At 38.6% G+C, this 23,646-nt stretch overlaps 2 protein-coding genes and 1 long non-coding RNA gene across 11 annotated transcripts in view; 1 reads left to right on the forward strand and 2 right to left on the reverse strand.

Moving 5' to 3' along the window:
• LOC146473879 (uncharacterized) overlaps positions 1-13,723 on the forward strand; it is a 170,469-nt gene extending 156,746 nt beyond the window's left edge. Inside the window, exons 2-3 of the long non-coding RNA XR_014866323.1 lie at positions 10,532-11,334; positions 13,653-13,723. This is a non-coding gene — a long non-coding RNA (uncharacterized LOC146473879). The remainder of the gene's footprint in view (positions 1-10,531; positions 11,335-13,652) is intronic.
• Positions 1-23,646, reverse strand: part of LOC146473882 (uncharacterized) — a 195,543-nt gene that overhangs the window by 45,956 nt on the left and 125,941 nt on the right. For 2 of the 9 annotated variants that reach the window (XM_085117833.1, XM_085117832.1), the window contains 3 exons: positions 17,623-17,654; positions 14,834-14,911; positions 6-83 (listed from right to left, as the gene is read on the reverse strand). In XM_085117833.1, the coding sequence (XP_084973959.1) occupies positions 6-83; positions 14,834-14,911; positions 17,623-17,646 (180 nt within the window). In that variant the 5' untranslated portion in view covers positions 17,647-17,654. Of the gene's footprint in view, positions 1-5; positions 84-14,833; positions 14,912-17,622; positions 17,655-17,783; positions 17,966-23,646 lie in introns of those variants that run through there. The other 7 variants (XM_085117827.1, XM_085117830.1, XM_085117828.1 and 4 more) reach the window with 6 other exon arrangements.
• On the reverse strand, positions 2,315-9,506 carry LOC146473883 (uncharacterized). The gene is made up of 7 exons (XM_085117659.1): positions 7,489-9,506; positions 6,673-6,961; positions 6,320-6,423; positions 4,755-5,500; positions 4,204-4,263; positions 3,967-4,029; positions 2,315-3,608 (listed from the first exon to the last, which is right to left on the reverse strand). The coding sequence occupies exons 1-7, from the start codon at positions 7,613-7,615 to the stop codon at positions 2,649-2,651; spliced, it is 2,349 nt and encodes a 782-aa protein (XP_084973785.1). The 5' UTR covers positions 7,616-9,506; the 3' UTR covers positions 2,315-2,648.

Genomic DNA, 23,646 nt, shown 5'->3' on the forward strand with positions numbered 1-23,646 from the left:
CATACCTCAGTCTTAAGCTCCTCCTCACTTCCAGATTTGACAACTTCACTTGGTCTCACCCATCTGTTCTCACTTCTCTTCAACTGTTTGAATAAGGAAACTGTTCAGTCAATATTGTAGAGGTAAAGCACGGTATAGCATGCTAAATCACAACTGAGCTAAGATCTCCATGCGACTGCATAACGTAACCACCCACAGATTGGGCGACAAAAAATAGACAAGCAAGGCATTCTTCATGTGTGAAACAATAATTATTTCCCATCCGAGAAAACCAACTGTGGTCTACAGATAGGTTTAAAGTTGATTTAGTAAACTCTGCTGTTTGTAAATCAAGATTTAACGGAAAACCAAGCGTTTTAACTTTTTCATGTGGTGTGACGTTGTAGAGTTAAAGTGTGATTGGCTATTGTCTTCACCAGTCAATCAACTGAAAAACCCGCCTGCTAATTAAGGCCACCTCTCTTGGGCAACAAACCATGTACCACAATACATGATTGTTGTCGTTTATTTTATCATACACCGTATTCACAAATGGCGGACACGCGCGGAAAAGACTGGCACTACGCATCAAAACGAGGCGTTTTAGGATAAACAAAAAAAATTTCCAGTCATGTAAGCTTCTAGAGGGTCGATAAGTGCTGAGTGTCTAAAAATTGAGTTCTTCTGATCACTTAGTCCGAACGAGTTCAAGTTCTAGTGTTTATTATTTATTGGTTGGCTTCTTGTAGCAATCTCAAATGCAAACTAGACACTCACAGGAAAAAACTGAGTTAGATTGTTTGTTTCAAACCTTCGAGTGTAATGTCTACAGAAAATATGAAAAGTTGTTTGAAAGATCTTCACTCTAGCAGGAGCCACAAAGGTTTATTCAATGTATTTTTTGGAAAGGGAATTAAAACAGGTTTCAAAGGAAAGAAAATGAATCTACAAACGGACGCAGTTCCAAAGAGAGTTGAGTGGTGATTACTACTCGGAAGTTCCGATCACAAAAGCTACAAAAACTGACTCCTACTATTGTGAACAGCTATAATGCCTAAAAAACGAAAAAAAAAAAAGGAGGTGGAGGGAAGGTACTGAAAGAAAAAGTTTAACTAAGGAAGTAATATGTGAGCCAAGACTTAAATATTTCGGTACATTTTAGGCGCTTTTTCCCCGAACTAAAAAATATATCATGCATCGCAAGATTGGCCAAGATTCATGCAAGTCATTGAAAATGTGGCAGTTACCAAAGTCAAGAGGAACTACTGGAAGTAAGGTATCAATTTTAAGAAAACAATCCTGCAAGGAAATTCAGGAATGTCACTCTCAAATGCGTTGAGGAATGGCAAGTTTAGGAACCCAGTGTAAAGCGAAATACGATAATCTAATTCTGACAAATTACCTAATTAAGTATGCAAATCTTTATTGATTTCAACCGAAATGCTGATTAAAAAGCCACAATGCTGTGTTCTCTAGTCCCTGTTTCACGGAATACAATTTTCTCATTCAGGCAAGAAATATTCCTTCTGAGCTTGTTCCTTTATTAAACGGTTGGATTTTGGTAACTTGATTGATTTAACAAATTATGAATTTTGAGGGGACTGCATTCTCTGCTTGTTGTTTACAGTACGGCTACAATATAAATGAATCGAAACAGACAAGTTTTGGTTCATCTGTTGCTTCTTTTTAAATTATTCGTCCAGCCGTTTCTCTTCACATCCTTCACGTCTTTTTGTTGTTGTCTTCGTCTTTTTTTTTCTCGGTATTATAGCGGTTTAGACAAATGGTTGTAGTCTCTCTTGCGCTCGGAACGTCCGATACGAAGTTGATCACGCAACTCTCGTTAGAAATGCATCCTTTTGTATGTTCATTTTGTTTCCTTCAAGACCTATCTTACCTTCGGATTCCGAAAGACATACCAAACAAACTTCTGTAGTACAGTATCTCTATCGTCCCTCTATCCATCTGCGCTCGAAAGTTGAATCCTTCGGAAACAAAAACTCTAACCGATTTGTTTCCGTGATTGTCTATTTTGCATTTAGGATTGCTAAAAGAAACGAACCAAGAAACACTAGACCACTCTCGTTCGGAATAAAACCAGCGATCTGAAAAACTTGCTGTTTAGGAGCTTATCAGCTAAATAGTCTCTCTGTGAGCTTCTACTCGCAGGCAAATTATTTTTTGTTTATCCTAAAACGCCTCGTTTTGATGCCTAGTGCCAGTTTTCTCCCGCGCATCCGCCATTTGTGAATACGGTGTATGTTAATTGGATCTTCGTTGTTTAGACTACACACTGTTTCTTCAGGGGTCTGCTGTGGTACTAGCTTTTCCTGCCATACGGTTCGCGCGTCTGAAATTTAAATTAACCAATCAGAATTCGACAACGGGTCAAAACTAAGTTATCCTACGTCATTGATACGTCAATGAAATTGGCGCTCTGTGATTGGTTGTACTGAGTAAAGAAACATTAGTTTCATTACATGAGGTGCTCTTTGACGGCTCAAGAAAATGATTCGCGAAGCTCCATTATGTATCTCGTCTTTGTGAATTTACCGCCACCGTGTTCATAACGACGAACAGCAACTATCAATTTTGCCCACACTATATTGGCAAAAATACCATTTATCGCGGTTGAATTGACAGAAAGAATGACCATTATTGGGTGAGATTTACACTGAAGCCCTGAATGAAGACGCTTTGGCCGATTGGACTCGAATTCGTAATTGTTCGTTGAAGCTGTCCTCCAGCCCACAGTACATTTTTACGAGGAAGCGAACGTCATTTCCTTTCTCTTTGGCTTCATTTAAAACTTCGATGTCTGCCTTTTGTGCAGCTCTGACAAGCGTTGGGTCCATTATTATTGGCATATTCCTGTGGAGATCTTGCAATTCACGACTGGTGTTTACGTTCTCGTACTTAAATTCTGCATTTATTCCAACATTCAGGGTCTTCGCTAGGCTTGGCTGCCTTTCAAATTGCTGCTGCATTTCAGACAGACTGGTTTTCTCTGCTATAAACTGCAGTGTTAGTGATAACATTTCCCGTCCAGATGCTCTGCTAGAGAGCGATGTATAGTCTTCATGGGTTGTCCACGTGCCCTGCTCACCATCCCGGGGTAGCACTTGCGCTTGCAGCTCGGGAAGACGCTTTACGTGTGCGGCGATAGTGTCTGTGGAACTGTTGAAACGAAGCCCAGCGATAGCTTGGAACGGAACGAGAAGCCTGTACCTATCAGCGGTGTGGTGTTGTCTTCGCTCAACGACTAACATCTGCGATTTTTCGCTAAACAGCCATGTGGCGTGGAAAATCTCTTTCGACACACGCATGTCCTGTCTCTGCCATTCCACTGAACCACATTTGACGTACTGGAGATGGGCTTTGAGAGATTTTAAAGATGGTCTTTTTTCTTGGTACTCATTCGCCGTTTCAAAATCGATTTGTTTTACGGGTGCTTGGTGCAGTTTCCGCCGTGCGCTTTCCAGGAGCTGGTTTTTCAGGACACAGATTTCGTTCTCGTCTCCTTCGGGCACCATTATTCCAGCCGCTGGAGTTCTCGCGCATAAACCAATGTCCTCTATGCTTTCGGATCTTACTTCCAGGTCCTGGATAAACAAAGGTATGAAATCGTACTTTACTTCATTTCACATTCATGTACATAATTTAATTAAATATATATATGTATATAATTATATGCATGCAAAGGTACCAGTTTTCGCTTTTAGTCTAAACATGAATAAAATTAAAATAATTTTATTGTCTGTCCCTAAACTTGTTTGCATGTTTCTAATTAGAGTGGTTATTATAAATACTTATTGAAAGGCATTTAACTTAACAGCAAGATGGAGACATCTTGTTGAAAAAAATGTTATTTCTTTAAAATAATACAAAATTATCATAGATAATTTTGCAAATAAACTAAACGTAAGGCCATTTTGCTATCAACGATAAATGGCTCTTATTTGGCTAGTTATTTGTAATTAATTTTACCAAGTTGTCACTGTCAGTGCCGTTTTCCTGGTCTTCACATTGGGTCTGTGCATTACTGTAATCCTATAAATAAATTAACACTGTAAGGTACTTGTCACACACACAAATCAAAGTTCAGCTATGCACAGTAGTGCTGCAACACAAATGCATGTTGCTCAAAAACATTAAAATAAACTTGTGCTGTACATTAGCTTACATACCGCTACATTATTTATATTACTGGTACACGTAACATACCTGGTTGTCTTCCTCCAACTGATTGCTGATAATTTTGTTTGGGTTGAAGAATGGTATTGCCTTGAAGGAACAATTAATGCTTTATTAAAAAGTGGTCACGTCACATGACGACAAGAACTATTAGGTCAGAATTTGCCTCAACTTTGAAAAAATGTTAATAGTAAAAATAATTTGATAAGGTTTTAAATTTTAAACCCAGCTTTAAAACAAGTCATTTATTTCCACGAATTATCCTGATGGATTGATAAAAGAGTGATCAACACAGTTACAAACACAACTTAAGCAATTGTGTAAAAAAAAAAGAAACTCATGACCCTGTGATACACTGTACTGAGCTATGAAGTTAACTGGGGGCTGGTCATTAATTTTTTGTGAATTTGAAATATACCTGTAAAGGTAAAATACATGCACTACATGGAATTGGAACAAATTAAATTAATATCCTTTGAACTGCAGATGAAAAAATAGATGGAGTCAAATACAGGGATGTTCAACGTTATTAATTTGAATTTTAAGGTACATTGTTTAAAAGTTCTTTAATTGGACTTTACCGTGGAGGTTTCTTTCATCTGTTCTTTGAATTTTAGTTGTTTTTTGACTTTCTCGCTGGAGGAAGTGGCTTGAACTGCTTCTTGGTTGAAAATGTGTAGTGCGCAATTTGCCATTTGCTGGGCCAGTAACGACTGTTGATATTCTTTCTCTGACAAAGGGCCCTTCTTTCCACCACCATAGCAAATGGGTCCAATTTTTGTGGTTTTGTGTGCTGTTTCCATAAGGGAGTCGCTAAAATTTCTCAGAGACAGTGATTGTCCACTTGACATCCCATCCTCCCTAGCTTTGTCGATAAAATAGCCAGTGTATACAGAAATTTGTTTGATTGTGGGGGTGATAAGGTCAGTTCCAAATATTTGAACAAACGGAATTCCCAGAAGGGCTCTTGCATGCAAGTCAAATTCAGCTCCCGTGAGGTCAACAGGGGTTTTCAACAACCACTGGTACAACTTGTGCAAGCTACTGCCAAAGTCACTAAGAATGTGAAGCCTTAAGCCACTTATTTTAGATTCTTTGATAATTGAGTCAAAATGTTTGAACAGTGTAAGTACACCATTTTCACTTAATCGTATGGTTGTTTCATCATTGGCATCGACTTTCTTGGCAACTCTTTTAAGAGAAGTTAGCCAAGGTTTTTTGTTGAGGCCCAATGCTTGAGCTACTTGTGCAACTCTTTTGCATATTGTTTCTCCAGATCGTAGACCATAATGCATGGTTGGTGGGTAGTAGTGGCAGATGGGAGTTCCTGGAATCACAAAAAATACATGTATCTAAAAACAAAATTAAAAGTACATTTGCATGTAGCTATCAGTGCGTTCATTTTTTTAAATCAATTTTCACCCACAATTATCATGGCTAATATGATCATGTGAAAGTAAAGTTTTGTATATAGCTGTTAGATTATTTTACCACAAGTGATTACCTGTTATTGATATTGACTGGTCTTTTAAACTTGCATTTACAGAAGAAACTAGAGATTTCACATGATAGCCAGAAAATCACAAAAGGCAATGGGATGACATGCATGTTTTTACGGTAAGACAGAAATTATATATTGAAGGGGCATTGTTATGGATATTTTGCTCTATGTTTTTCACAACTGCTCAGATATTTGATTAAAGACTTCTTGTCTAACATAAAATTTCTGTTATAGCACTGGGAGGAAAACATTAAATGATTTCTCAAGTTGCAACCCATTTCCATCCCAGCCATCTGCAACTTAACAATTTTAAAGGGTGTAATACTAGTTTCTGTACATTAGCAGGGTAATTGTAAACAAAACTGAGCCAATATTTCAATGATATATTGCATCCATACTTGTGGGGTGAATACTAAACTTAGGTGACGCCACTGCTCCTTTAAAAGTTATCTCGGTGGTTACAAAGATAATTATTAAACAGGATATAATATTAACAACTAGAAAATCATTATTTTTGATGGAGCACATCATGCATCATTTTTGTTTCTCTTCTTGTCATAAACCTTCAAAAAGCCACTTCACTTCACTTTTAATTAATATGCACACACCAAGTCAATAGTTTTGATTTAAAATTTGTTTCCATACCGGTGATGTTGTCTCTTCCCATATTTCCAAAGTGTTCTTTTGCATATAAACGCCTGTTAGTTGAGTTGTCTTTTCTTCTTCCAAGCCATTGTTGATATTGTGAACTGATGACAAAAGACATAAGTATTTTCCTTAATTGATTAATTAATTAATTAATTTATTTATTTATTTATTTTGTTTTTTGAGAAATTGAATTTTAAAAATAAGGTGCTGGGGAAAGTAGAAATTCCTATTTAAATGCAAGAATTCAAAGGACATTGTGAATAAAAAATTATTCAACTGAATATTGTGTTGCATGTAAAGTTTACAGTCAATGTATACACTGTGTAATTTATCAGAAATAAACATCTTACCTAGCTTTCTCTGTTTCTTCAAGGTTCCATGTTGGCTCAACAAAAAGAAATTTCATGTCACCAAGCTGGTCAATGTGCTCTGGTGCCTCTGGTATTGGATATGCAGAGCAGGCGGTAGAATTTCCAGTGCTAGTCCTCCTAGCTTTACCATCAGCAGTGGATCTTCGAAGTACTGTCAACTTTTGACCAGTGATGGGATGCACAATTTCTTTCAACGACATGAGCTGCTGGTAAACCTTCTGACCACAAATCTTGGTGGTGTCATAGTCATCCCCACCTATCCACAATCCTAAGAAATGGACAAACATTGTCACTTCCGACAGTCTTAGAAGCAATGATGGGATATGATAAATAATATATTTCATTTTAACATTCATGTAATGATTTTTTGTGAATGTACATGTAAATGTAGTCTGTCATAAAAATAAGAAGAAGAAGAAGAATAATAATAATAATTATTATTATTATTATTATTATTTTTATTTTTATGACACTTAGCTTTTAGCTTTTAGAATTTGACAAAATTTGAGGAAATGGTGCCTGTGCTAATTTCGTCCTTTTTTGGACTACTTAATACTAAATTAGCCTTGATAAAGGTCAAATTTGCACAGGCACTGAATAAATGATAACGTTGAGGAGAAATCTAGTTGCACTACATGTATGTATATGTATGATTGACAGAGATATCACGTCAGATTTTCAAACTGGTAATTTCAAGTTGCACATAAAAGTTGAGTGATAAAAATACAGGCTGAACACATTTTACATCTGATAGCTGTAATTGGGATATTTAGATTCTGCTTTTTTCTGACTTACCTATTTTGAGCACTAAACTTAACAAGTTGTTAGGTTCAACAATTTTCAACTGAATACTTGTTTCACCACTACAAAAGGATGACCAGCTCAGGTAGCGAAATTCGTCGAGATAGTCGTAGACAACCATGGTGTGTTTTGGAAATGCTATTGCATCTTGGATTCCAGGTTGTTGAAGTAAAAATCTGATGTGCTTCTCCACATCAGTGTATGCAGCTATGAACTGCTCATTCTGAACAAATTTCAGGCCGACCTCTTCTTTGAGCTTGGTCTTAGTCTTCCGCAGTTCCTGTACAATGACATCCCTAATGACAAATACAAAGCAAGAAATTTATTTTACTTAAACGTTTACCTGTCATAAATTCAATTTTACTTGGTAGACTTTTCTCTCTTTTTTCTTCTTAAAAGGAACATAATTCAGTCTCCAATAAGATTTTATGATTTCAGAACTTGCAGTACTGTAAGTTATAAGCAGCGATTTCCTTTATTTCTGGCAAAGGATGAGTTAAGTGACCATTTCATGATTAATTTTCGGTTTTAAAGGAAGTTCTGTTTGCAGTGCTTATATTGGTGTTTCATGTCACATTGTTTTTAGTGTTTTGCTTGTTTTGGTAAATATCACCACTTGCTTCTTCATAAGAAGCGAAAGAGTATTTCTAACTTGTACATGTAATGTTAATAACAGTTGTTGAAAAAGCAAAATGCCAGCGTTATTATTTTTTAGTATTTTTATTTGTTATAATTATTTTATTTGTTTATCATACCTGGGAAGAATAGGATTGAGACCAGTTTTCTGCGCCAGTTTTTTTCCCCAATGACCCCTCAAAATTGAATTTAGCTGGTTTTGGCCAATGCTGAAGGATGAAACAATGCCCACGCCAAACTCGAGAAAGGCTTCGAGATGCTTCTTTACAAAGAGTGGCATAAATACGTTCTTCACAACTCTACCGTCACAACAGTCCAGCATTACCTCACATACAAGCTTTTCATTTGAAATAATAAACTCTTCTAGCAGTGACTTCCGGTCACTTCTGTCGTCCACAAATTGAAGAAATCGCCGGTCAGGTGTACACATGTCTTGCCTTCGGGGTGTTGCTTTTTTTGAGTCCGAGTTAAGGAGCCTTAGGGCAGAAGGATGTCCAGAAATGGCGATGTCACAAAAAAGGGATGGGAATGTCCAGTGTAAACTTTCCCTTAATTCATTAAATTCATCCTTCGCAGCCTCCCTGCCGATCTCACCTGATTTTTTTTTGCATTTTTCGTACACGAAACAGGAGGTAGATATAACCTTGGCTATTCGGGGTAGGGCAAATTCAACTAGTTCGTGGTCGGTCAACTGGCTGGTAAACAGTTCCCGAATCCTGGCCCTTCTGTGGTAAGGACTCAAAGTTTGCGCTAAAAATACACTGACTGCTTCCTTACTGTTGACAACAGGCTCGGGGCGGTGATCAGGGTGGAAGGAGTAATGTCTTGATAAATTTCCCGTGGTTGCAAATGAATTTTGGCAGCTTTGGCAGGTCACTTTAGCCACTTTTCTTTCCGGAGAAAACATCTTAAACTAATTTAACGGATTTAAAAGCCAAAACATCAACAACCAATGTTGCCAATTAACATACACATATCTGCATGACACATTTCGCGGCTGCATCTTAAATTTGCCGCCAAAATTGAGCTGGCGGTCGGCAGTGCGCTTGCATGCCAAACAAGCTTTTTCGCTGTGCTGTGATGTGGGACATTATTCATTAATTGAAGCTCGGTGGGAGCGAAAGACTTTCCAGAATGGTGGGGAAAAGTAATCTTTGGGCTTTCTTTTTATTTCGTTTTGAGAAATCCGCAGTTTTCGAGAGCGAGACCTATCGGCAACGCGCTTGCAAAACAAGCTTTTTCGCTGTGCTTTTTTTTAAGGATGTGGGACATTATTCATTAATTGAAGCTCGGTAGGAATGAAACACTTTCCAGAATGGTAGGGAAAAGTAATCTATACGGCTTTTTTCCCATTTAGTTTGGAGAAATCCGTAGTTTTCGAGACCTATCGAGTTTAAAAAATCGATGAATTCGTCATTTAGTCGACAATGAACTGTCACTTGCTAGTGACGTAGGATAGCCAGTTTTGACTGCCGCGCGGATTGCGGGCTCAATCCCCGTATGGCAGGTTGTACTGTTTGAGTGAAGGCATCCTTGTTGCAGGAAATTCAATTCTGCTAACCCTATTGATGTTGTTAGGGTGAAGTCCTTTGTGAAGGGTGTTGTTAGGGTGATTATAGCCTCTTAAAAATTTGTGTACCAGTGAGGGTCGCATTGGACTTCAATAACTAACCTTGTCCCAGAGAGGATTAATTAAGCAGCATGTTCTGAAGCTGCTGAGGTCAGGGTACAAGTAAGCTTAATCATGTTCCTTAATTTGTTCATGCACTGTTTTCCCACTACTGGTTACCTACAGTACCGTGCAAATGTAAGTTGACAGTCTCGACTCGAAACTCGATCCTCGATCCTCGAAGCTATCGAGAATCGAGTATCGAGGCTCGAGTTTCGAGTTTCGAGTATCGAGACGCTCGAAGAATTTTTCGAGGATCTCGATGGCAGCTTTCGAGGAAACGATTCATTTCTCGAACCTCAAACAATAAGAGAGAACAAAAGCGATTTTCCCATGGCTCTTGCATGTGGTCTTTTTTTTAGTTTGGTCGAAAGTTGAAGTAATTCAAGGCGGCAGTGATCGAGTGTTCGATAAATCTGTTTCGGCGCGTTTCTTCCTTCCGCGTATTATTTAAAACACATCCGTTCGTCGTTGTTGTGAAATTAAAACATGCTTAAATTTTTTCATATGCTACACCAATTCTTTTTAATCAAACTTCAAACTCGACGAAGCAAGCTTAAAACTACAAGATTGCGGCCTTTTTGCGGAATGTAACACGATCGCTTCTGAAATATCTTCGCTGCGCAAGGATTATACTTGATTGTATTTGAATCCTTCGAACGAAAACTTCGAAAAAGCATTTCCTTATGTAAAAACGCACAACATTCACGGTAGATTCGGCAAGGAACCGAGTGTTTTGATAATAACGAAATAAGCCTCAACCTTGTTCGGTATAGAGCAAGCATTTTTCGGCCGTTAACTTGTTCGGTTGTTATATACCGATACAGATTCGGCCGTTATCCCAAATGAGTTAACGGCCGAGTCTCGATCAGTACAAAGAATGATAATACAGTTTAATTAATACTATATACCGAGACAAACCCGGCCGTTATCCCAAATGAGTTAACGGCCGAATTTCGTTAGGTATAATTTACCGATCCAAATTCGGCCGTTATCCCAATTGACTTAACGGCCGAATTTCGTTCGGTATATAATAGGAAACCCAAATTCGGCCGTTATCCCAAATGACTTAACGGCCGAATTTCGTTCGGTATATAATAGGAAACCCAAATTCGGCCGTTATCCCAGATGACTTAACGGCCGAATTTCGTTCGGTATATAATAGGAAACCCAAATTCGGCCGTTATCCCAAATGACTTAACGGCCGAATTTCGTTCGGTATATAATAGGAAACCCAAATTCGGCCGTTATCCCAGATGACTTAACGGCCGAATTTCGTTCGGTATATGGAATAGGAAACCCAAATTCGGCCGTTATCCCAAATGACTTAACGGCCGAATTTCGTTCGGTATATAATAGGAAACTCAAATTCGGCCGTTATCCCAAATGACTTAACGGCCGAATTTCGTTCGCCATATAATAGGAAACACAAATTCGGCCGTTATCCCAAATGACTTAACGGCCGAATTTCGTTCGGTATATAATAGGAAACCCAAATTCGGCCGTTATCCCAATTGACTTAACGGCCGAATTTCGTTCGGTATATAATAGGAAACCCAAATTCGGCCGTTATCCCAAATGACTTAACGGCCGAATTTCGTTTGGTAAATGATAGGAAACACGAATTCGGCCGTTATCCCAAATGACTTAACGGCCGAATTTCGTTCGGTATATAATAGGAAACCCAAATTCGGCCGTTATCCCAAATGACTTAACGGCCGAATTTCGTTCGGTTTATAATAGGAACCCAAATTCGGCCGTTATCCCAAATGAGTTAACGGCCGAATTTCGTTCGGAACATAATAAGAAACCCAAATTCGGCCGTTATCCCAAATGAGTTAACGGCCGAATTTCGTTCGGAACATAATAAGAAACCCAAATTCGGCCGTTATCCCAAATGAGTTAACGGCCGAATTTCTATCGGAATATAATTGGAAACCCAAATTTGGCCGTTATCCCAAATGAGTTAACGGCCGAATTTCGTGGAAAATGTGGAAAAGAAACCTATTTTCTCCGTTATCCCGAATGAAATTTGAAGGTTTAAAAAAAAAAAGAGAAAGAATAAAGAAAAAGATAGTTGGAACAACAACACTGAGAGAGTTGGTATCCACGCAAAAGCACCCCAGGTTGCTAGTGGACTAACTTCCATATATTACCTATTTCTCTTAATTTGACCAATCCTCTTAGAGGAATACTCCGCCCAAACGAACGCCGAACTTAATTAGCCGAACTGAATTTACTTGAAGCAAAACAATCGAAATGTTACCTTTTTTTTTTTTTTTTTGAAAGACGTTACAATAATTTATGCATTAGGTTTGACTCATGAAAAGTTCAACGTCTGAATCAAAGCCGTTTCAAAAAAAACGACACAAGCCGTTCTCAGCTGATCCAGAGGCCGAACTTTTCATGTCCTTAATTCGAGCTATTAGGTTCGGCTCATGAAATGTTCGGCGTCTGAACTAGGCCTTAGGCCCGGTTCAGAGGCCGAACTTTTCATGAGCCGAACTTAATTCAAATCCACTTCGGCCCAAATCACGAAAATCCCGACTTTTGATTCATACGCTGAACTTAATAAGCCGAACTTAAATTACTTGAAGCAAAACCAATCTGAATTATAACCTTTTCATTCAATTTTTATTATTTTTTTTAATTGAAGTACGTTTTGATAAGTTATGCATTAGGTTCGGCTCATGAAAAGTTCGACGTCCGAATCAAAGCCGTTCCAAAGGCGAAATTGCCGGCTAAGCCGTTCCAAATTTAAACAGCCGTTCTCAAGTAATTCAGACGCCGAACTTTCCATGTACTCAATTCAAAGTATTATAGGTTCGGCTCATGAAAAGTTCGGCGTTTGAACTAGGGTGTCAACTTTTGCAAGGCATACGTGTCCTTTTGTTATAAATTGTGACATACCTATTTCATTACACTGAAATAAGAAAATAAAAGTTGTGTGAGCAAATTTTCCTTTTCGAGGTTATAGTATCTTATTTCTTCAGATTCTTTTCCACGTTTTCCACGAAATTCGGCCGTTAACTCATTTGGGATAACGGCCGAATTTGGGTTTCCTGTTATAACCGAACGAAATTCGGCCGTTAACTCATTTGGGATAACGGCCGAATTCGGGTTTCCTATTATATTTGAACGAAATTCGGCCGTTAACTCATTTGGGATAACGGCCGAATTTGGGTTTCCTGTTATAACCGAACGAAATTCGGCCGTTAACTCATTTCGGATAACGGCCGAATTCGGGTTTCCTATCATATTCCGAACGAAATTCGGCCGTTAACTCATTTGGGATAACGGCCGAATTTGGGTTTCCTGTTATGACCGAACGAAATTCGGCCGTTAACTCATTTGGGATAACGGCCGAATTTGGGTTTCCTATTATAACCGAACGAAATTCGGCCGTTAAGTCAATTGGGATAACGGCCGAATTTGGGTTTCCTGTTATAACCGAACGAAATTCGGCCGTTAACTCATTTCGGATAACGGCCGAATTCGGGTTTCCTATTATATTCCGAACGAAATTCGGCCGTTAACTCATTTGGGATAACGGCCGAATTTGGGTTTCCTGTTATGACCGAACGAAATTCGGCCGTTAACTCATTTGGGATAACGGCCGAATTTGGGTTTCCTATTATAACCGAACGAAATTCGGCCGTTAACTCATTTGGGATAACGGCCGAATTTGGGTTTCCTGTTATAACCGAACGAAATTCGGCCGTTAAGTCAATTGGGATAACGGCCGAATTTGGGTTTCCTATTATATACCGAACGAAATTCGGCCGTTAAGTCATTTGGGATAACGGCCGAGTTTCGATCGGTAAATAGTGGATAATTAATTTCACAGAACTAGAAAACGGCCGAAAAAGTGTTCCTATATACCGAACAAGATAATGCCGTAATTCGTGAATATAATAATTCCCCAAGGAACCGGGGAAACTTCAACGTGGCCGTTCGCTTGTTTTTGAGCAGACTTCGAAAGCCGCCGCGAATGTCTACATTTGCGGCGTAGCGTTACAAAATTGCATAAATATTATCGAGATCATCTCAAAAGGCAATGTCACGTTTTCTTCATTTTCTATCAACTGTTGATTGTAACCACGTCCTTCTCTGACAGATAACTGGATTACTTGTTTACTAAACCCTGTTTTAACAGTGGAGGAAGCGAAACTAAAAGATTCCGACTTTTTCGGCCGCTGTTTCACAAAAAAAATGCAAGCTGAAAATGGAAACGCGCGATCGGTTTTAGCCTCGCTAAGTAGTACGCTGCACATCATTATGCTTGATTGTCCTTTAATCTTTCGAATCAAAACTTCAAAAACAGCATTTCCTTGATTAAAAACGCACAATACTTTCGGTTGTAATCGGCAAGGAACTGAGAAAACGCTTGGAGAGCTAACTCTTTTCAGCTCGAGCATACACGTGCGCACATCGCTCCAACAAAAACGTAAACACAGTTGGCCGTCTCGCGGAGTTGGTTCCTGTAAAAAGGAACTGAACTGTGGCCTCGGATAAGACGTGTGAAAAACTAATCACGCGAAAAGTTCTTTGTTTCCCTGCCTCGAAACTCGATGCACTCGACTCGATACTCGATGCACTCGCCTCGAGCCTCGATACTCGAAGCTTTCGAGTTTCGAGGATCGAGGATCGAGTCGCGAAGTTCGAGTTTCGAGGGACTGTCAACTTACATTTGCACGGTACTGTAATATTGCCTTTGCCATATTTTGGGGAATTTTGTAGCCAGTACCCAGTCATGTTTTTTTTTTCTTCAGATCAACAATCTCCTAAGGTCTAACTCACACTTAGTGTGATCAAAGTGTTGATTCAGACTTGCATACAACAACAGTCCATATATATGTCTCACTGTTGTGCTATACAATGCTACACAATCGTGAGACGAACAATTTAATCACACTTTGATCACTCCTTTCCAAGCATGATTTTAAAGAAATTTAAAACAATAAATTGGTATTTCCAACAAATTTAAGTCAAGTGGAAGTACCTTTTAAGGTATTAAAATAATACAAAGCATACCTCAGTCTTGAGCTGCTCCTCATCTTCAGATTTGGAGGCTTCACTTTGTCTCAACAATCTGTTCTCACTTTGCTTTCTCTGTTTGAAAATTAAAACAGCTAGTTTAGTCAACAACAAGTACTTAATTACATGATTGTATATTAAATTTTTATCAAGTGCAGAAAAATTAATTATTTATAAAACACTGGCATTATTTGTTAGATATTAAATTACAAACTGAACAAATCTGCGGCACTAGAAATAACATCTCATACATATTCATTTATTTATTATTTAGAGGTACTTGAATATTTTTTTAACTGGAGAAATTATCGTGTCCTTCAAAACCAGACATCTATGTATGGATGGCAAAAATATTACTGAGACGTGGATTTAGCCAAAAGACTCATGACACAAGGCTTATAACAACAAAATACCTGTGTTTAGCATTGTCTCAAGCACCTGGGTACATCAGCCTAAGGCTAACAAAACTCTGTTTGACTAGTTCAGGTTCCTATTACATATTATGAATAAATAACAATTTATAAACTGGAGCATGCAGTTTACTTTAGTTACTTGCACTGCCACTCTCAGGGATCCAGGGGTTTCATTAAGTTTTGAAGTAGGGGGCACCTAAAGGAGAGTAGCAGGGCAGAAAATTACACTTGAAGTGAATTTCTTTATGTTCAGTTTGAAAGTAGGCAGGTACTGACTCTTGTGTATCCTGGTACTGGTACCCGGGTCCCGCCTTCTAATGAGAACCCTGGGGATCCCTAGGCTTTTAATCCTTGATAAGCTCAGACTTAAGTATAGAATAATTTTTTTTCTTTTTTTACCATGATGCAAATACCAAATACCAAATCTGGCTGCTGGCCCACACGTCATGGCCATTGGGTTCATATACTTTCTATTCATGATTTGTTTAAGATGCCTATGCACTATATACACATATGCGTGTATTATATATGTTTTACCCATATATTTTGGTTCACTTATCTCTAAGCTGTAGGGTAGTTATATATAATTTATTAAAAGCAAAAATGGCCCCTGATCAGGATTTATTGATCAATTTGCTTCCGCAATCTAGCTTTGAAATTTTATTTTGCCAGCTAGTATACAAGTGGGAAAGTATAAGCCTCACTTAATTCTAAGGTAAAAGAATTTCAATGTTTTGTAAACATAATTTTAATTTCCATGACCCTTTGAAATTGCTTCCAAATATTATCTTTCCTACTTAAATCATTAGTGCACTTCTAACAAGGAATCTACAGTTTTTTAATTTTCTGACTCAACTGTAATGCCAAGTAATTTAACATGACATTTGCTCTGTCATTAAAATCATGCTAGATTAATTCAAAGGTCATGCTTGACTGACAAACTCATTAAATTATGCAAATGTTGGACGTGGTTCAAAATTGTTTTGGTTTAAAAAATTTCAAACGAGTTTGATTTTTATTTTGTTTTGTTTCAGATTATGGTAATGAATTAACTGCACAAAGAAAAATAAAGATTAAACTGGTATGAAAAATTTTAAGAAACCTCAAAAGGATTTTAACCATTTTTGCATGTGTAACCCAGCCACCCACGCCATAACTAAGATCAGTACATTCCAGTGGAATAAATCAAACTGTCTATCAAAAGTTCCATGCGCATAACACCGGTGGTGGAATTATGCAGTGAAAATCATGCGAACTGGAAAATAATAAAATAAAAGCTGCAGGAAACATTTGTTTTTATCTCAAAATATTGCTTGGTGACCTATCTTGATTTTTTGCATGGATGCAACATTCAGTGTACCACTTCAAATAGAAAAGTTTGAAGTTACACAAGATCTACTGGATAACGTTTTGTCATATATTTACCAGAGGAGTTAAAGAATGTTGGGTGCTTTCCAACAAAGCAATAAAAACAGTAGGTCAACAACTTAGTTTTTCAGATAACTTGAGGGTTATAGAATGGTCCTTGAAAAATAATGGGTCTTGATCATGATCAGCAAATTTTCAAGGAGTCTTCAAATCTTGGCATCTCAGTCTCACAAGTCAAGTTTTTTAAGTCTGATTATATTTTGACCATCATAAAATTAAACAACAACAAAACAAATATTGAAAAGCAGATCACTGCAACACCACAATCGCGCAGGCTGTGAAACATGTAGGCTTAGATAAATTCTGCTCGTTAATTGCTTAATTTAATTTAAACCACAAGACATACATTGATTGCATTGATTAGTGATAATGTATTCATTGTATTTGTTGTATTCTTGTATTTATTGTTCATTGGTTCATAACCGCTGACCGATTTGCAAAAATCATCATTTTTGACAATCTCGTACCCAGAGTCTTCAGGCTTTTTGGTCAGTGGGGCAACGCTGGGAAGACTCGGGGGACATCGAAAAAATTCAAATTTTTTGATTGGCTGTTCCGTAACGGTTTCTGTTGTTTTACCGCAGAAATCCTGCGGTAATAAAATTGGATGTCCCCAGAGTCTCTCCTGGCGACTAACCGCTGGCCAAAGAGCCTGAGGACTCTGGGTACGAGATTGCATTTTTGATGGAGGCAAATTAATGGCATATAGATAGATAGTAAGCTTAATTCACCACAATGTAAGTAGTAATTTTGGTCTAGCAGGACTTGATCAAGTTCGACGCTTGAATCAATTGTCAGGCTACATTCAAGTTAATTTCAATTGACTTCAACGTGAGGAAAGTTCGACGTTTAAACCGAGCCCATTAAGCTTACTATTTCTGCAAACGAAAGCAATTTTCTTTCATGATCGAACTCGTTTAGACTGTGCAGATATTCAACACTTACCCCGCTATGAATTTGCTGATCCATGAGGATTTCTGAGATCAAGAAGTTGAGGAATAAAGCCATAAAATCCGATTGGTAAAAGATGACAAGAAACAAACAAGGCTTTAAACTCTGCACAACTTTAAGAAACACGTGCACCAACATATAAAGAAAATACATACAAGGATACTTTTTGAGGTGGTGTTCCTTAAAGAGCCACCGCAGGAGGGCAACCTGTAGCCTTCCTCCTCTTCAAAATAGCCGCACTTTTTTCGTTACCCTCAGTATTCGTCTAACCGTCCCAGCGATGAAGGCGAAATCCCTGAAGACTGGCAAAGTAGTAAATAGGAATTACTTCCGCCAACAAAACGAACACATCGCGATGTTCGATGTCAGCGGTTGTTGTTTACCAGGCCCAATCTCCAGCCTCGTTCCCAGGGTCCTCTCGCTTCCTCGCGATCGGGGAAGGAAGAGACCGACTCTCCTAAAAACGCGCGTGGGAGGCCAGCCTATCCGGCCTTTGTCACTTACTGAACAAAAAACATCTACCAGTACTCACGAGGCTTAAGTTAAAACATAGCATCCCAATTATTTCACATATACCACTCGCCGACATTCAAATCCCAGCATTATTTAGGCTATAGTTTGAAGCGAGATTTTAATGGTCTTAGCTCCCACAAGTCTCCTGTAGCTCAGTGACGGTATCCAACCAAACTAGTAATCGGGAGGTCATTAGTCATTCACAATAGGTGCGGCTCTTGTAGGGCCAACTTGGGAGAACTCGGATTTTTCTTTTTCCGAAAATGCCTATGTCAAAAAAAAAATCTATCAAACTACTAGCTGTTACGTATACGAACAAAGTTTCATCCACTGTTTCATACCTCCAGGCTGATCTGGGCGCGTAAAAACTTAAACACGGCAGCGACATGATAGAGACTAAACCGAGAACCAGCAAAAAAATGGTTGCATTTTTGACTTTCGGTTTGGTCTCTATCATGTCGGCTGTCGTATTACCTTTTCACAAGAGGTCATCTTCCCTTCGCTTTCTACGCAGTCAGGTAGGTAGCTAGTATTTCTGTTACTGATAACTATATTATATTAGCACTGTTTAACTATGCTCAGATGACGTTTCCAGGCTGGGTTTGTATGGAGTAATCGGCGCCTATCCCACCCCCAAATTGCAACAGGATGCTGATTTTTGGCAAGTAGGCCATCATGCTCTTTGAGAATAGCTCAGCACAAATTCCTTCATTTCAGAGATTCAGTTTTTGTGACGTCCTCACTAACTTTAGGACTAATCTCCAGTTGTACTAAGATGCTGATTTTTGGCAAGTAGGCATTTTTCATCATACTCTATCCGAACATCTTAATAAATCCCAAATTTTCAAAAATTCAAATATTTGTGACGTCACACTTTAGTGCTCTGTATTTTTTGGCTGTAAAAAATGAACTAAGAATATGAGCAAGCCAAACTTTCCCGAGAGAAAAAAGAGCGCGAAAACATCGATCGCCGATTTCTAACGACAAAACCTCTCACCATGTCTCCTCGGCATAGATTGTCGCCGTACGAAAGTCGGAAGATGATAGACCAGGGATACAAACTACGTAAGGCTACTCAGGGTGTACTTGACTTTTTGAACTGATTAAAGGTCTCTTTAGATGATTATATAGCTTTATTTGCAGTGCAGTCTTCTTAAAACAAATCAAGTAATAGGTAGGTATTTGATTCAATTCTAGCAGTAAAATATGTGAATTTCTTCATTGTTATATCCGTGCTTTTACACGTTTACTTACTTTGTTCCTTTGCTATAACAGGTCATTGCAGTGATCCTATGTGAAAATATGGCTGATTCACTTAGTATGAATATTCCTTGCTGTCTTTGTTATATCATACACTACGGGGGGGGAAGGGGTGGGGTACTTAACAAAGTTTTATACGGGGAGCCTCTGTTGCGAGGTTCGAACCCTTCCCCCTTTTAATACATCATTTTGGACAGGAAAGGTAACCCTTTCAAAATACACATTTATCAACACAGGAGAAGTACGGAAAATCAAACAACAAATAACTAATAATAATCTACTAATCTTAACTACATGATTGAATGCCTGGGATGTAAAATCAGTACGGAGGAGAAACTAAACACATGCTTATTTCGTGCACGCTTTAGAGAACTCAGACAAGCCACTAAAACTCCTAATCTCTCTAATGAACTTCAACTTGCCGGTTCACTGTGTTTAAGGCATAAGATTAATTCCTCTGGAAATACAACCCAGCAACAACGGATCCCATATTGGCTCAAATAAATTGCGCCTTTGCCGTAGTGTCAGCCCTGCAATCAGTTTGGCAGTTGCATTTCTACTACAAGAGATCCGGCAACGATAAGTATTCAAAACAGTTTAATTGTGCGTCGTGTGTTCCCCTGCATTCAAAAGTTTAGTAACTCATTCATTCTACCTCCCATAGGAAATGGTACCCCTATCACATACCTACAGAAAAAACACTCGATCCTTTTTCGTTGCCTCTCTTCGAGATATTTTGAAGTTCCCGTTCAAATACTCCTAAATGACAGTTTCCCTTTTCTTTGCTTCAGCTCGTGAAATTCCTACCCATTTATAAACCTCCATTCTGAAAAAGGTACCGCTTTCAAGCGTAACCTCACCGTATAGACCATTGTAGGGAGTACCCCATCCCACTCCCCCCACCCCTTCCCCCCTCCTCGTACACTACCTTATTAGACTTATTAGGTTTGTTAGTCTTCACGAAGGTTTCCAAGAAGCAATTAAAGTTACGAATTGTCACGCTCAAGAGAACTTGTCACAGAAGCATTAGATTTCATTTGGCAGCAGCGGTTCGTTGGGCATTTAGTCGCTTTCGTTTTGGTTTTGCCGAGGGAATGGTTTAGCCGAAGGACACGAAACTGCGCCTGATCGTAAGTTTAATACTCCGCCCGAGTTCTCCCATGCAGCAGTTAAAAGCTACCGTTTCCTCTTCTCGATAATGGCTCTTCAGGAAGAGACCACCACAATAGTATCCTTGTCATATTAAATATCACTCAAAAGTGTAGTGCATTTGTACTGTAGTTTAGCCTTTGTGGCGTCGTGTGGTGTTTTGCGGGAAGTTTTTTTGTTTTGTTTTGTTTTGTTTTGGTCGGTATTCCTAAACTCCTTGATCTTAGAAATCTTCGTTGACCACCAGCTTCTGGAGGTTCACAGCAAAGTAAGCGTTGAATCCCGCCCTGACCGATTAGATCATGTCGACGCGCTAGCTATCGTCATGTCGAAGTCATCTAATTAGCATGAATCATGTAGGCTTGTAAAATTATTTTTCTCTGGAAGAACAAGTACAATTGTACACTTGTTTCTGTTAGAAATAGAACTTGAGAATGATAAATACAGAAAGCGTTTGTATTTAAAGTTTTGACTCCATTTTATACTGAACATAGTTTGCTATAGGCGCGCAACAAAACTGATCTGTTGTTGATTTAGAGTTGGTTTTCTGCCAAACACATTGTTTTCTCAGTTGCAATTAAACAAGGACGTTTTTAGAACAGCCCAACTTCAAAAATGAAGAACGTTCATTAGCCGAGTTTTCATGATTGTTCCTGGCTGTTATTTGAGGAGCGATATCACCGGTGCAAGCCAACAATAACCCTCAGCTTTTACGAATGTCGGGAAAGCCAATTCCATTACACACAAAGAGAACAAAAGTAGCTGGCACACGTAGAGGAGGTTGAAGTAAGTATAATCATAGATAACAATGCGCAGGATATACTGGCCCATATTTACTCTCTATATATTTACTATTAAGACAGAATAGATTTAGCCTTTAAGAGCCGCCCTCTGTAAATATCGACTATCGTCGTTTGGAAGAACTCGGGTATTAACTGAGTCAGTGTATGTCCAAGCTTACACCATTCTCGACCCCAGAGCCGCTCCTTTCCCCCGTCAGTCATGCGCAAAAGAGAAGAGCTCTGCAGTCAAGAATGAGCTTGCACTGACTAATCCAGCTAAATCTGCCAGCATTTATTTTCCGAGCAGTCGTCGGACCATTTCACCCCAGGTGCATGCGCGTGTTGATAAGAAAACAGTCTGCAGGATTCATTTAAAATAGCTGCGCCAACCGATTTCAAAGTGCCTCTTATCAACGCGCGCATGCGCTTATTTCACGAATAGGAACCAGCACGGGGATAAAAATGAAGAAAATCAAAGGCTCTGCGCGTCTGACGCTTATCTCACAAGGTAGAACCAGGCTTACACCTTCAAATGCGGCATTTAAAGCTGAACCTGGTTTCCTCTAATCATCACAATTAGTGAAAACATACTTTACTTCACCCTTAATCTTCAAAGTAAGGACAATGACCCTGTTCTTTGTTAAACAAGTTTTTTTATGTCCATAGATATTTTCTTTTCTACAAAAAATAGCTTCTACTCTAATCTTACGAAAAACGATCCGAATTCTATAATTGATTTTGAATCAATTTCCTAAAATGGCGCTAAAATAAAATATGTTAATTTAAATGTAATACAAGAAAAATATATTTCACATTTTCTTCAGTGCTCTAAAAACAAGAATTTTCTAACAACCATAAGAACGAATATACGTCCTGGTACTTTTCAGACCCTACAAGAGGCTTGAATGAAAGGGCCCGGTGGAGAAATGGCGCATTTAAGTGTAATTTTTCTTGGCATTCAAATTAAACTTAATTTGTTCTAGTATGGGATGCATACAGACTGGTTCTTGTGTCGCTTGTTCTTGCACATTTACTTTGTGATTTTTAAAAAGAGCTCGAATGCCCAACAAGCTTATGAAAACTAAACCAACTGTCAAGTGATGCCTTTTCTATTGTTTTAAGCGATAACAAATCTTTAGGCCGAATTAGAGCCTACAGACTTGCTGTCACGTTAAGAGCTTTTAGCTTTAAACGGATAAGAAAGGAACCACTTAAGAGTTATATGCCAGGGCCAAATAACCACTTACGCTCCTTTTCCATCAGGCCCTTGCATTGAAATTGGTAGATATGATACATTGCCGAGGGACAATAGGCCCTTCCTACTTGTCGATCTAATCAAACTGAAGACGAAATTCTCCTGCTTTTCTACTTTCCTAAATGTACTCTAAATTTAGGGACGGGCTTTCAAGAAAGTACAGTATCACCGTCCAAATACCAAAAATAATTGATACTCTATTGATGAAAATCCTATTATTACCATGCTTTGATATATCCAACATATTATTTTCAATTAAGACTGATGTAACTTAATTTCTCTTCCTCTATCTTTATCAGATTACCGTATGTTTTTTTTTTGTTTGCTTGTTTGCTAACGCATCGATCAATTCGAACCTTCAACATCCTCTCCCGGCATATCCCGGGCATTTGTCCTTGTACCATGCCTGAGTGGAAGGGGGGGTTTTTGCACGCTTCCCATCGTGCATTGCGAGAAAACTATATTATCTACGCGAGGACCGCATTAGACAGTAGACGCCGTGAGGCTCGCAAGCCCGCCGGCGAATATTTTATTGTGCAACATCAGCCAACATCCCAATGAATCTTCTTTTATTCGTCTGCCAGCAGTGTTCCTGTTATATTCAATGTGTTTTATCACCAAAGTATGCTCATAAGGTTTGGTAGGTCACGACAATCTTATTAAACTCGTAAAGACAACAAGAGGAAATCGTATCAACTGTTTTGGCATATTTATTTATTGGAAAAACATCAGAAGGAAAACGTGCAGTCCACTTGCCTTAATCTAGATAAAGAAAGTTAACGAGAAGCCGCCGAAAATTCCTCTGAACTTAGATTATTTCAATAGCATTTTGTAAGACATAGCTTATTGAAACGCCTGTTAAAAAATGCGCATCGCTCCCGCTGTGCTTGTTTATTTCATTTCGGTTCTACACCTACCTAACAGTAACACGCCGCTTTTCCGGTTAAATCGTCTTTTTCATGGCTTCGTTTTGATCGATTCCAACAGAATAAAATTTTACTTCCCGTATAACCCGACATTTCGAGCAAGAGAAGCAATTTATAAAGAAATTAACGTTAG

The sequence above is a fragment of the Pavona decussata genome, unplaced genomic scaffold, assembly GCF_977016875.1.
Source record: "Pavona decussata unplaced genomic scaffold, jaPavDecu1.1 SCAFFOLD_92, whole genome shotgun sequence".
NCBI lineage: Eukaryota > Metazoa > Cnidaria > Anthozoa > Scleractinia > Agariciidae > Pavona > Pavona decussata.